The following is a 13,647-nucleotide window of genomic DNA, read 5'->3' as shown; positions in this document are numbered from 1 at the left end:
GCATGATGGACACAATTCATCAGTCGATGCGGTTGGGATGACCCACAGACTCGTGGTGGCAGCCTCTGTTTTTGTGACTTGCATGTGGAAATTCAGTAGCTGTTGATTTAAATTTGTGCAAGAGCTTATCGCAGTGAAGAAGCTAGAAGTAAGCAGCTAGGGTTACAGGTTGTAATGTTGGTTAAGTGGCCACCGCAACACAGTTGCCCACTTTTGATTCCTAGTGACCAAGTATGGGGTGTTCGTAGCATGCCTCACAATGCCACAAGGAAGACCTCAGGCCCTCGTGCGATTATATACCTTGCTTTCCGAGGAGGTGTACTGTTATAGATTTAGTGGGAGTGCCTAGTCTGTCTCAAAGAGGAGTTTGAGATCAGGGGATGTGCTGAGTAGCAACTTTCATGTGAACTGTAGCTGTAGTGTGTGTTTACTGGCATCAACGAAGACATGGAGGACCAATTTGTCTGAATATCAGTGTTTCAGAAGATCAGTTGTGTGCGTGATGGGGAAGCAGCTTTTTTGGAGTTGGAGATGTGAAGAACGAGACAGAACGAAGCACCTGGAGTGTTTGTTACTTGGATAAGGAATTGCATTATTCAGGTATGTTAGAGAGTAGAGTTTGTTTGCATTCCATAGATCCTTCTTAGGAGTAATCCAAAGGATGCAGTACAAGTCATTTCATACAATAAACATAGACTTCAGGACTTCATTCAATATACGTAAACCTCGGTACTTTTGACACAATTACAAGAACGTGTTTCACATATGAATGTACATAACCTTCAGATTTTGCAATTCAAGTATGAAAGCTAATTTCAGTGCAGGCTTGAATACATTTATATCACAATTTAGAGTTTTAATTGTTGGTTGGTGATTATTAAATAACTTGACACGTGTAAAGTACACTCCTCTTTGACATTTAGCAGGGTTTACATCTTGTAATTAAATTATGTACATCTGTATTTCTTTTAAAATTATCCAACTTTTCCACCACAAATGATAGCAAGCAGAGTATAAATTCACCTGCAAGTGGAAGTATATTAAATTTACGAAATAATTCTCTACAAGGTAAGCTGCTTTTGACACCTGCCATTGTTGTGATTATTTTCTTTTGCATGTAAAAAGCCTTATTACTGTCTGTTGAATTCCCCCAAAATATTAATCCATAAGACACCACAGAGTGGAAATAAGCAAAGTAATCTAGCTTTATAGTATCTATTGTCATGGGTGGTATGACTGTTCTGATGGCAAGGCACGCAGAGCTTAATTAGGGAATAATATACTCAGTGTGCTTCTTCCAATCTGAGGTGTTGTCAACTTGTAAGCCAAGGAAATTGTTTGTTTCAACTTCCGCGATTAATTTCTCATCACCGTAACCTCTCCTTTTGCCTCTGTACGTAGGTACATGCACATTCACAACATTCCCTAGGGTGGAATGCTCACCTCGGGAGCTTACAGAGTTGTTCACGCCGACATTGTTGGTGCCCCGGCATATTCCTGCAGGCAGTCCACATCCCTTCTGTACTCACGTTTTCGGGCATATGTATACGTGTCTAATCCCCTGTATGTCTATGAACAGCATTCCCCCCCGCCCCCATTTCAGATTAAATATTTGAATAAGCAGGAGGCACCCATTAGATAAAATAAGTTGGCATGAGATTGTTCCATTTCAGACGACTTTGCCTCCAATGTCTGTGAAAGTGGCCCCTTGAGATTCTAGATTTCTTGTGTATCTTACACCTTTCCTGGTATATTGCAGGAGGAGTGCACCAACACTAGACAGACTGACATCCGAGAGAAGACCGCTTGTGTCCCCGATGGTTGGCCGTCCTGTTGCTGAGTGCGTACATGGAGAAGAGGACTGAATGCAGCGTGTAAATTTTGTGTGCCTCTGGAGAGGTGGTGCAGTTTTCTGTTATTTAACCCATTGACAGGGGCTTGCTCTGTTGTGGTAATTGTGTTGCAAGTGTGATAGCAACTTAGATATGAATCATGTGAACGTGTAAGGTGTGGATGTCTAGTTATGTGTGTGGGGTGTTCTACGGAGTGTAGTAAAATAGTAGAAATGTCGGCCGCAATCACATTGCGTTGATAAGAGTCTGCTTCATAGTGTGGTGGCCAACACATCTCGGAATGAGAGAGAGTTTGTCCTGTGTGAAAGGCTGTAAGTTGCAGGTGCTCTTGGCTTTGGCCGCAGCTTGTCACCAAAGATGTGATTCCTCTTCCTGGAAAGAATATGTTATTTCGTTTTATCTGCTTCATCCCATTTCACATTCTCAGTTCAAGCTAATGCCACAGGAAGATCTTCAAAACGTCAGTCATTGTGAATCTGTTCGGAAGCAGATGGGGGGGGGGGGGGGGGGGGGGCTCTGCAGTTTCACTCGTTTAGGAAGTGCGGTGATGAAGATCTCTGGCATAGCTATACCGGACAGTCTTGATAATAGTGGATGTCCGTTCTCTGACCCAGGAGGACTTTAAAAGTGTGCTGACCACGCATTACTTAGTTTGTATTTTCTTCATGTAAATCTGTAAAGAGATGTCAAAGCGGGAGGTAACGGGAATACTTAGTGATCATCACGGAGAGGGAGTTTCCAAACAGTCGTTAACGGGAGATGCGCAATAGCAGTTGTCCTATGATCGAAAAGTGTGACTTGCCAGTTACTGTAACTAAAACATTTGACTTCCCTTACTCGTTATAACTTGAAACTGTTGCTTGTGTTTTCCAGGTCGTGGAGACAGCATCTAGTGCTCTGAAGTCGAGCACGACGGATCCGTTCTACCGTCGTCAGTGCTGGGAAATAATTTGCTGTTTCTTGGTGGCATCCCTGAATTTTAATGATGATGAGAATAGAGTGCAGCAGCTGTTCTCCTGTCCAAGGTATATAAGAGCAGTTGGAGGTAGAAGAATATTGTCAAACTAACCTCATTCTTGATATTAAAAAAAGTGTACAAAATAAAAGATGTTTTTCCATCCTGATGGTACTAACATGACATAACAGATTGTTAATCACTGGCTTTTCAACGCAGCACGTTATAGCAGGGTATCTAAGGCAAGTCTGGGAAAGGAGTGAGTGGTTATATGAGGGTCAACATGGGTTTAGACCAGGGTACTCATGCGAAAGTCAAGTAGTCACGGTTTGTCAAGATGTTGCTGATTCATTGGACGAGGGAATCAGGACTGATGCGGTTATAATAGATTTCTCAAGGGCATTCGATTTAGTCCCACACGATAGGCTGATTACAAAAATTGCTGCAACCGGTGTGGACTTGAGGGTAGTGTTATGGGTAAAGGAATTTCTCTTAGGACGTTCGCAAAGAGTAAGAGTGGAAGGACAGCTATCTCATGAAGTCAGGGTAACGTCAGGAGTGCCGCAAGGGAGCGTATTAGGTCCCTTGCTATTCCTAGCTTATGTTAATGATATTTGGAAAAACATTGATTCAAATATACGGCTTTTCGCTGATGATTGTATAGTATACAGGAAAATAATGGATAGTAGTGACATTGATAAGTTACAGACAGATATGAATAGATTATGGGAATGGGCGGTAGAAAATGAAATGAAGATAAATCCAGGTAAAAGTAAAGCAGTCAGCTTCAATAGAGCTAGGGTGTAGGATAAGCTGAGTTACTTTTTTGGGGATCAATTAATTCCAGAGGCAAATAGCTTTAAGTACTTAGGAATACTTATTCGCAGTGATCTGAGCTGGGCAGATCATGTGAATTATACACTAATTAAAGCATGGAAGGCTCTCCATTTCGTAATGCGTATACTAAAAAAGGGAAATAACAATACGAAACGTTTAGCTTATACGTCGCTAGTGAGACCGATACTTGAATATGGAGCTGTGTGTTGGGACCCTTACAGGGAAGGACAGGTAAGAGCACTAAATCGGGTGCAGAAGAGAGCGGCTAAATTTGCTAATTTCACGAACGAATCTGGTTGGGAAACATTGGCACAACGTAGATTGATAGCCCGAATGTGCGCCCTTTTCAAAGCATACACGGGGGGCCGGGCTTGGAAAATGATAGAGGATAGATTATTAAAGCCATGCTACCTGGGCAGGGACGATCATACTCGGAAAATTAGGACTAGGAAACAAAGAACGGATGTAGGCAAATATTCCTTTGTAAATAGGACCATAAGAAGCTGGAACCAATTACCTCCAGGCGTGCTAGAGTCTTTCCCCTGTAAATTAGGCACCTTTAGAAAGAGGGTCAGAAAAGTAGTTACAAGCTAAGGGTTATTAAGTTGGGAATAAATGGTGATAAGTGAAGTGAAGTGTCTTAGTCTCCAAGTGATGAAGGGCTGTAGTTCTTTGGGATAAAATTTTCATGTACTGAGAGCGGACTTTATATTCTACTCTTAAGTATTGTGATTAATTAGTGGATGTGTGTTTTTTTATTGTGTGTCAGATGTTTTATTTTGAGTGTGGTATGTTGTATTGTTGTGTCTCATTGTATTGTTGTGTGAGTGCATCAGTTCATGACGTTTGTAATACATTACAGTTATTGTCTTATGTCTAGGTGGTATTAAGTTCTTTTTTTTAAGTTAAGTACTTGAGGTTGGATGGTTTTGTAATTTATGAGTTGGTTGATTTTGAGTGGGATGTGTTGTTTTTGTTGTGTCCTTTTTTATTGTTTTGTTCTGTCTCTGTGTTGATGTATCTCATTGTATGTTGTGTCTTATGGTTTTTGTTGTGTCCTTTGTTTATTGTTTTGTTGTGTCTCAATGTGTTGATGTATCCCATTGTTTGTGTGTCATATTGTTTTTGTTGTGTCCTTTTGTTTATTGTTTTGTTCTGTCTCTGTGTTGATGTATCTCATTGTTTATTGTGTCTTATTGTTTTTGTTGTGTCCTTTGTTTATTGTTTTGTTGTGTCTCATTGTGTTGATGTATCCCATTGTTTGGGTGTCATATTGTTTTTGTTGTGTCCTTTTGTTTATTGTTTTGTTCTGTCTCTGTGTTGATGTATCTCATTGTTTATTGTGTCTTATTGTTTTTGTTGTGTCCTTTTGTTTATTGTTTTGTTCTGTCTCATTGTGTTGATGTATCTCATTGTTCTGTTCTGTCTCATTGTTTTGTATGTTATTGTAGGACACTGCCACCGGGTATAAACCCATTTGCAGTCAATAATAAATAATAATAATTGTAAGCGAGTCCCAAGGCAGTCTATGAGGCACTGATATAGATTTTTCTCTGAGCACCCAGAACTCATTATTTACTGGTACAGTGAGCCCCTTAGAGGCTGTATCACAATTAGTTTGTGTTTAGTATCCTGCCAGTACCAGGAGGCTTCTACAAGTAATGTATTTCTTTGTCATATCATAAAACCAGATTTCCCATTTGCTCTGTGCCTCTTACATCAGGTGCTGATTTAGGAAGCAGCTACTGCATTGGCCACTGCTGTGACCATTGAACATTAGGATGTGAGTGTAATTATCTTTACTCATTGTGATTCGCTGTTGCAGTTTTGATGATCCACATGTGGAGATCTCCGCAGTCCATGGGATTCCGTACAGATTGCAGGACAAGCAAGCCAGAGCCACTCACCAGACGGCAGTCACAGGCAAGTTCATCCGTTTGAGTAAATTGTTTAATAAACTTCTTTTCTGAATTGTAATGCCATTATTGAAAGAAGAAGACCTTTTTTCCTGAAAGGTAGCAAATGGTTTTAATGAAATGAAGAACTTGTCTATTTCTTCTATTGAGACTACAAAGAAACAATGAAGAACGTGATTTTTCTTTGCCAGTTTAAGGAACCACATTTTGAGGCTGACCTCCACATAGTTCTATAATTGAGAATGCATGGAGTTTACCTCCATGCTCCCACTGCCTCATGGCATGGCACTTAGTCACAAGGATAACTTCAGGTGATATAGCGAACCATTAAATGTTTGAAAACCATAATCGGTGTTGGTTTTCTGTAAGTCCAAGTGGTGTTAGAACCCAAAGACCACTGTGAGAACCTGAAATCTCTCTTAAAACCACATTTAGTATGTGAACTTGTTGAAAGCGTCTGCTTCATATCTGGAAAAGCCAGTAAGGCCTGTTGTGTATGTTGGTAGGAGTGTTTGTTGCTGCAGCCATGAAAGAGTTACGACGGTGTTCCTTGTGTGTCACTACACAATGGTGGCGATATCACAGGAAGCTGGTGAGTTCAGTTTTATAAATTTAGATTGTTCAACATTGAAACAATTTATATTACTGATGGTGAAGTTTCCACCTTTGCTTCCAGAAGGTATTATAAAGTGGCATTACTGATGGTGATATGGAAAATAAATCTGATTGATACGGCTACCTCTTGCCCCTTGTCGGTTGAATTCACCTTAGTAGTAGAAGTGCTACAGATGTTGGCTGTGTGGTAGAGGCTTGCCATTTCTTAATCTTTCATTTACGTCCTTTCTCCATGACATCAAAACAGGCGAACCTGAAGGGCATGGACCGACTGGTGTTTATAGACTCCCTTGCTGTCATAATGGGGCACGAGGAGAGGGAGCCGTGTAAGCCGGGACACCTCGGCTCCAAACAGACGGCAAGCGAACTGTTCGTTAAATATCCACTGAATCAGTGGCAAGGGAAGTTGCGTGGGTCTGACGTGATGTGTGTGAGTTGTAGAGTTTGTAGTTGCAGTATTATGACGTGTGGAAGCAACAAGTACCTCCGAGTCTTAAAGAGTGCTCGGGTGACCGCACGCCCACAAGTTTGTGCGGAGGCTACTCACTTCTTGATGTACAGCGAGAACGTAGGCTCCCGGATCAAGTTGTTGTTGGGGGTGGCCCGCGAGGGGCCTTGGGACCCTTCCTGGAAGGACAGACCCAAAATGCCGTCAACTGGTGCTTGGTAAAAACCGTTCGCTGGCACGAACGCGACGTCAGGGATGCGGATTCCTCCCACCTGTAACGCATGGATTGCGACTTGTATGCGCCCTGTGAGCTGTGTGAAACAGCTGAACAGCGTACATGTTTAAAATGTGGGTTTCTTGTGTATTTTTGTTTCGCTTTACATGTGGTCTTTCTTTCTCTCGAAGGCTTGTGCTTGCAGAAAATGTTTCTAGAATTACGTTTTTCAATAATATTGTCATGTCACATTCTCTTCCATGGTAAATTGAAACATTTTTGTGAACTAAATATGTTGGAAATTTGTCTTTCTAGATTGTGACGCCTTGTAGTCTTGTACCTGGTGACCAAGGTGGAATGCCGAGGCAATGCATTTCTCCGAAACCTGTTGGATTAGACGGCGTCACAACTCAGAAGACCGCAGTCCACATTATGGCCGCAGCGAAAACTTCTCACTTGCGTGAAATAGCTTATGACACTGATTATGCAGAGGAGAGCAATTTATTTATTTTTTTCGCAAAAAAGAAATTGTCATTTTCACCAGTGAACACTTTACTTGCAATGCAAACATGTTAACAACTGGAGCCTGGGTTTTCTGAACTGAGTACGAGGGTTGATGATTCATACTCACTGTCAGCGTATCCATGGCAACAGGACCGTACACTTTTATCTCGGCGTACGACAGGGAGATGTTTCCGTACTGCTTCTCCAGGTGGTGCGTGTCTGACAGGTTCGCCCTGAAGACGTCGTGGTACTCTGCAGCACAAGAGAAACGCACGCGGATTAACGAGAAACTTGGGCCTGTCACCTAGAGAGAGTCCGACTCTGGAGTCCTCGTCAGTTCTACGCACATCCTCACAATTTATTTCCCGAGAAAAATCGTGGTTCGTGTTTACGTTGTTCGTAAGTTTGCTTAGTTATTCCGGTCTAAATCTGGCAAAGAAACTTAAAATAGACCACGACCTCTTTCTTGTCTCTCTCTCTCTAATTCCGAAAAATCTAATACTTCATTTCATTGTTACATGACTCTTGTCGTTGATACAGCGTCTTTGAAACCGAATGAGCATGTACACAATATTATCTGCCAGTGTGTGTATTTACTCTGAATGTCCCCGCCTAAATCTCCCTTCATTTTATCGCAAGTACAAACGTACAATATTCGTTTGGTATGATTATTAATTCAAAATGGACCCTTGTAAGTGCCACAGCTGCTATAATCAGGTGTTTTTCGGCGCCCCGAAAAACTACTTGTTGTAAAGGAACCCTGTTTAGACAGAAAACAAGAACACAAGAGTCAGAAGCTGCGCATTTTTGTATTGCTATGTCCCGGTTTTCCGTGCGTTCTTTTCCACTCCATTAGACTATGGCATGCCCGAGAAACACCCCTCGCTTTCTTTCTGAGTAAATTTTTGTAGCGGCCGGATTGCTGTAATCGTAGAATTTAACACTTTGCATTCTGCTTCTGTTAAAAACCTTTTTCTGTTCGTGTGTTTTCATGGTAACATGTACTTTATGCTATTGAAAAGCCCGAATAGTTAGCTTTAATGTTGAGAGACGGCGATCACGTTTATTTTTCTGATCTTATTCACCTGACAAACCCAGATCGAAAAAGCCAGTACTTCTAACGATATTTGTCGTGCGTAACATGCAAAGACTTCCCTGCCCTCTCTTTGTGGAAGACCGTACTAAGTACCGACTGTCGAATTGCAGACAAGCAGTCGCCCTGACGATGGAAATAGTCAGAATTGTTGGACGGTTTAAATGATGAGATTTCTAGATCAATTCGTGATGTTTCACAGGATTACCTCTTTATATACATAGATTGATCTAAGCAATAATGCTATTGAACTTTATGCGGGTAGGGGGGGGACTTGCGCTATTTGAATATCACCTCATGCTCTGATTTTACCCGCAGGTGTTCATGTAATATCTCACTGTGTTCAGGTAAATATGTGTCGAAGTCCGCTGGGACTACGAACGGCAGCAACTGTCGCTGTGATCGCACATAGCGGATAGGGCGTGCTGGCGGCATAGTCGCCAGATACCCTCACCGTATTTAGTTCGTTCTGCACGTGTGTCTGAATGGCCTAGTGCCTTTCTTAACACGTGTTAATTGCTTAATTTCCCCAGTTTAAATTCTAACAGTATTTTCATTTCTTCTAGAACTCACCTTACTACGTCGTGGCAGGATGTGGCAACCACGAAGAGGACGACGACGAGCAGTTGAACAGCAGACATCTTGGTGTTGTTGCTTCCAGGTGAGAATGAGGCACACAGCTCCTCCGCTAGCTTATATACCAGCCCTCTCACGATTGCCTTATCTCCAATTGACACCATACGTCTCCTTAGAGGCAGGTGATACTTAATGGCGCGCTCGTGCCTTCTCGAAGTTGGCACCAGCTGGTTGGTGTGTCACATAATTTAAATTTGAATTTGTCTGAAACAGGCATAAGTTATTAACCATTTGGTGTAAGCAATGCAAAATGAATAATTGACAGTCTTGTTAGTTTTGTAGCGACATTAAGAGAAGGCAGGCAGGTATAGTAATGAGTCTTACGAAAATTAGTCAGGAAAGTGTGTAGGAATGTAGAGTGAAGTCCTGGTGTGATCTTCCTTGTGCTTGTAGCGATAGGGCCGCAAAATGTAGAAGATTGTTTGCCAGAATTTTGTGTGGGGTATTGGTTTGACTTATTTGGCTGGATTCTTTCTTTTCGACTCCGGTGCTTTGAACACGTGGTTAAAGATTGTTGACCTGGAAATGATATCAGTGTTTCAGAAGATCAGTTGTGTGCGTGATGGGGAAGCAGCTTTTTTGGAGTTGGAGATGTGAAGAACGAGACAGAACGAAGCACCTGGAGTGTTTGTTACTTGGATAAGGAATTGCATTATTCAGGTATGTTAGAGAGTAGAGTTTGTTTGCATTCCATAGATCCTTCTTAGGAGTAATCCAAAGGATGCAGTACAAGTCATTTCATACAATAAACATAGACTTCAGGACTTCATTCAATATACGTAAACCTCGGTACTTTTGACACAATTACAAGAACGTGTTTCACATATGAATGTACATAACCTTCAGATTTTGCAATTCAAGTATGAAAGCTAATTTCAGTGCAGGCTTGAATACATTTATATCACAATTTAGAGTTTTAATTGTTGGTTGGTGATTATTAAATAACTTGACACGTGTAAAGTACACTCCTCTTTGACATTTAGCAGGGTTTACATCTTGTAATTAAATTATGTACATCTGTATTTCTTTTAAAATTATCCAACTTTTCCACCACAAATGATAGCAAGCAGAGTATAAATTCCCTTGCAAGTGGAAGTATATTAAATTTACGAAATAATTCTCTACAAGGTAAGCTGCTTTTGACACCTGCCATTGTTGTGATTATTTTCTTTTGCATGTAAAAAGCCTTATTACTGTCTGTTGAATTCCCCCAAAATATTAATCCATAAGACACCACAGAGTGGAAATAAGCAAAGTAATCTAGCTTTATAGTATCTATTGTCATGGGTGGTATGACTGTTCTGATGGCAAGGCACGCAGAGCTTAATTAGGGAATAATATACTCAGTGTGCTTCTTCCAATCTGAGGTGTTGTCAACTTGTAAGCCAAGGAAATTGTTTGTTTCAACTTCCGCGATTAATTTCTCATCACCGTAACCTCTCCTTTTGCCTCTGTACGTAGGTACATGCACATTCACAACATTCCCTAGGGTGGAATGCTCACCTCGGGAGCTTACAGAGTTGTTCACGCCGACATTGTTGGTGCCCCGGCATATTCCTGCAGGCAGTCCACATCCCTTCTGTACTCACGTTTTCGGGCATATGTATACGTGTCTAATCCCCTGTATGTCTATGAACAGCATTCCCCCCCGCCCCCATTTCAGATTAAATATTTGAATAAGCAGGAGGCACCCATTAGATAAAATAAGTTGGCATGAGATTGTTCCATTTCAGACGACTTTGCCTCCAATGTCTGTGAAAGTGGCCCCTTGAGATTCTAGATTTCTTGTGTATCTTACACCTTTCCTGGTATATTGCAGGAGGAGTGCACCAACACTAGACAGACTGACATCCGAGAGAAGACCGCTTGTGTCCCCGATGGTTGGCCGTCCTGTTGCTGAGTGCGTACATGGAGAAGAGGACTGAATGCAGCGTGTAAATTTTGTGTGCCTCTGGAGAGGTGGTGCAGTTTTCTGTTATTTAACCCATTGACAGGGGCTTGCTCTGTTGTGGTAATTGTGTTGCAAGTGTGATAGCAACTTAGATATGAATCATGTGAACGTGTAAGGTGTGGATGTCTAGTTATGTGTGTGGGGTGTTCTACGGAGTGTAGTAAAATAGTAGAAATGTCGGCCGCAATCACATTGCGTTGATAAGAGTCTGCTTCATAGTGTGGTGGCCAACACATCTCGGAATGAGAGAGAGTTTGTCCTGTGTGAAAGGCTGTAAGTTGCAGGTGCTCTTGGCTTTGGCCGCAGCTTGTCACCAAAGATGTGATTCCTCTTCCTGGAAAGAATATGTTATTTCGTTTTATCTGCTTCATCCCATTTCACATTCTCAGTTCAAGCTAATGCCACAGGAAGATCTTCAAAACGTCAGTCATTGTGAATCTGTTCGGAAGCAGATGGGGGGGGGGGGGGGGGGGGGGGGGGGGCTCTGCAGTTTCACTCGTTTAGGAAGTGCGGTGATGAAGATCTCTGGCATAGCTATACCGGACAGTCTTGATAATAGTGGATGTCCGTTCTCTGACCCAGGAGGACTTTAAAAGTGTGCTGACCACGCATTACTTAGTTTGTATTTTCTCTATGTAAATCTGTAAAGAGATGTCAAAGCGGGAGGTAACGGGAATACTTAGTGATCATCACGGAGAGGGAGTTTCCAAACAGTCTTTAACGGGAGATGCGCAATAGCAGTTGTCCTATGATCGAAAAGTGTGACTTGCCAGTTACTGTAACTAAAACATTTGACTTCCCTTACTCGTTATAACTTGAAACTGTTGCTTGTGTTTTCCAGGTCGTGGAGACAGCATCTAGTGCTCTGAAGTCGAGCACGACGGATCCGTTCTACCGTCGTCAGTGCTGGGAAATAATTTGCTGTTTCTTGGTGGCATCCCTGAATTTTAATGATGATGAGAATAGAGTGCAGCAGCTGTTCTCCTGTCCAAGGTATATAAGAGCAGTTGGAGGTAGAAGAATATTGTCAAACTAACCTCATTCTTGATATTAAAAAAAGTGTACAAAATAAAAGATGTTTTTCCATCCTGATGGTACTAACATGACATAACAGATTGTTAATCACTGGCTTTTCAACGCAGAATTGTAAGCGAGTCCCAAGGCAGTCTATGAGGCACTGATATAGATTTTTCTCTGAGCACCCAGAACTCATTATTTACTGGTACAGTGAGCCCGTTAGAGGCTGTATCACAATTAGTTTGTGTTTAGTATCCTGCCAGTACCAGGAGGCTTCTACAAGTAATGTATTTCTTTGTCATATCATAAAACCAGATTTCCCATTTGCTCTGTGCCTCTTACATCAGGTGCTGATTTAGGAAGCAGCTACTGCATTGGCCACTGTTGTGACCATTGAACATTAGGATGTGAGTGTAATTATCTTTACTCATTGTGATTCGCTGTTGCAGTTTTGATGATCCACATGTGGAGATCTCCGCAGTCCATGGGATTCCGTACAGATTGCAGGACAAGCAAGCCAGAGCCACTCACCAGACGGCAGTCACAGGCAAGTTCATCCGTTTGAGTAAATTGTTTAATAAACTTCTTTTCTGAATTGTAATGCCATTATTGAAAGAAGAAGACCTTTTTTCCTGAAAGGTAGCAAATGGTTTTAATGAAATGAAGAACTTGTCTATTTCTTCTATTGAGACTACAAAGAAACAATGAAGAACGTGATTTTTCTTTGCCAGTTTAAGGAACCACATTTTGAGGCTGACCTCCACATAGTTCTATAATTGAGAATGCATGGAGTTTACCTCCATGCTCCCACTGCCTCATGGCATGGCACTTAGTCACAAGGATAACTTCAGGTGATATAGCGAACCATTAAATGTTTGAAAACCATAATCGGTGTTGGTTTTCTGTAAGTCCAAGTGGTGTTAGAACCCAAAGACCACTGTGAGAACCTGAAATCTCTCTTAAAACCACATTTAGTATGTGAACTTGTTGAAAGCGTCTGCTTCATATCTGGAAAAGCCAGTAAGGCCTGTTGTGTATGTTGGTAGGAGTGTTTGTTGCTGCAGCCATGAAAGAGTTACGACGGTGTTCCTTGTGTGTCACTACACAATGGTGGCGATATCACAGGAAGCTGGTGAGTTCAGTTTTATAAATTTAGATTGTTCAACATTGAAACAATTTATATTACTGATGGTGAAGTTTCCACCTTTGCTTCCAGAAGGTATTATAAAGTGGCATTACTGATGGTGATATGGAAAATAAATCTGATTGATACGGCTACCTCTTGCCCCTTGTCGGTTGAATTCACCTTAGTAGTAGAAGTGCTACAGATGTTGGCTGTGTGGTAGAGGCTTGCCATTTCTTAATCTTTCATTTACGTCCTTTCTTCATGACATCAAAACAGGCGAACCTGAAGGGCATGGGCCCTTCTGGTGTTTATAGACTCCCTCGCTGTCATAACGGGGCATGAGGAGAGGGAGCCGTGTAAGCCGGGACACCTCGGCTCCAAACAGACGGCAAGCGAACTGTTCGTAAAATATCCACTGAATCAGTGGCAAGGGAAGTTGCGTGGGTCTGACGTGATGTGTGTGAGTTGTAGAGTTTGTAGTT

General features: G+C 41.8%; 2 protein-coding genes across 11 annotated transcripts in view; both read left to right on the top strand.

Moving 5' to 3' along the window:
* Positions 1 to 864: 864 nt before the first annotated feature.
* Positions 865 to 11,383, top strand: LOC147873824 (transformation/transcription domain-associated protein-like). 7 transcript variants are annotated; one of them, XM_087348322.1, is made up of 8 exons: positions 865 to 1,874; positions 2,727 to 2,878; positions 5,471 to 5,568; positions 6,068 to 6,153; positions 7,154 to 7,722; positions 9,002 to 9,096; positions 9,607 to 9,731; positions 10,891 to 11,383. In XM_087348322.1, the coding sequence occupies exons 1-5, from the start codon at positions 1,866 to 1,868 to the stop codon at positions 7,412 to 7,414; spliced, it is 606 nt and encodes a 201-aa protein (XP_087204448.1). In that variant the 5' UTR covers positions 865 to 1,865; the 3' UTR covers positions 7,415 to 7,722; positions 9,002 to 9,096; positions 9,607 to 9,731; positions 10,891 to 11,383. The 7 variants fall into 7 exon arrangements, with proteins under 7 accessions (XP_087204448.1, XP_087204447.1, XP_087204446.1 ...); XM_087348321.1 differs by having other exon boundaries at positions 7,154 to 7,741; XM_087348320.1 differs by having other exon boundaries at positions 7,154 to 9,096.
* LOC147873823 (transformation/transcription domain-associated protein-like) overlaps positions 10,896 to 13,647 on the top strand; it is an 18,433-nt gene continuing 15,681 nt past the window's right edge. For 3 of the 4 annotated variants that reach the window (XR_015535022.1, XR_015535021.1, XM_087348324.1), the window contains exons 1-4: positions 10,896 to 11,005; positions 11,864 to 12,015; positions 12,489 to 12,586; positions 13,086 to 13,171. Coding sequence is in view for 1 of the 4 variants with exons in the window: in XM_087348324.1 (XP_087204450.1) it covers positions 10,997 to 11,005; positions 11,864 to 12,015; positions 12,489 to 12,586; positions 13,086 to 13,171 (345 nt within the window). In the remaining 3 variants the exon portion in view is untranslated. Of the gene's footprint in view, positions 11,006 to 11,863; positions 12,016 to 12,488; positions 12,587 to 13,085; positions 13,172 to 13,479; positions 13,626 to 13,647 lie in introns of all 4 variants that reach the window. The other variant, XR_015535023.1, reaches the window with a different exon arrangement.

Source organism: Zootermopsis nevadensis, unplaced genomic scaffold (assembly GCF_977971745.1).
Source record: "Zootermopsis nevadensis isolate Lab colony 2312 unplaced genomic scaffold, Znev_1.0 Znev_ptg000013l, whole genome shotgun sequence".
NCBI lineage: Eukaryota > Metazoa > Arthropoda > Insecta > Blattodea > Termopsidae > Zootermopsis > Zootermopsis nevadensis.
The sequence above is the reverse complement of the archived record's forward strand: the minus strand, read 5'-3'. Positions and strand labels throughout refer to the sequence as shown.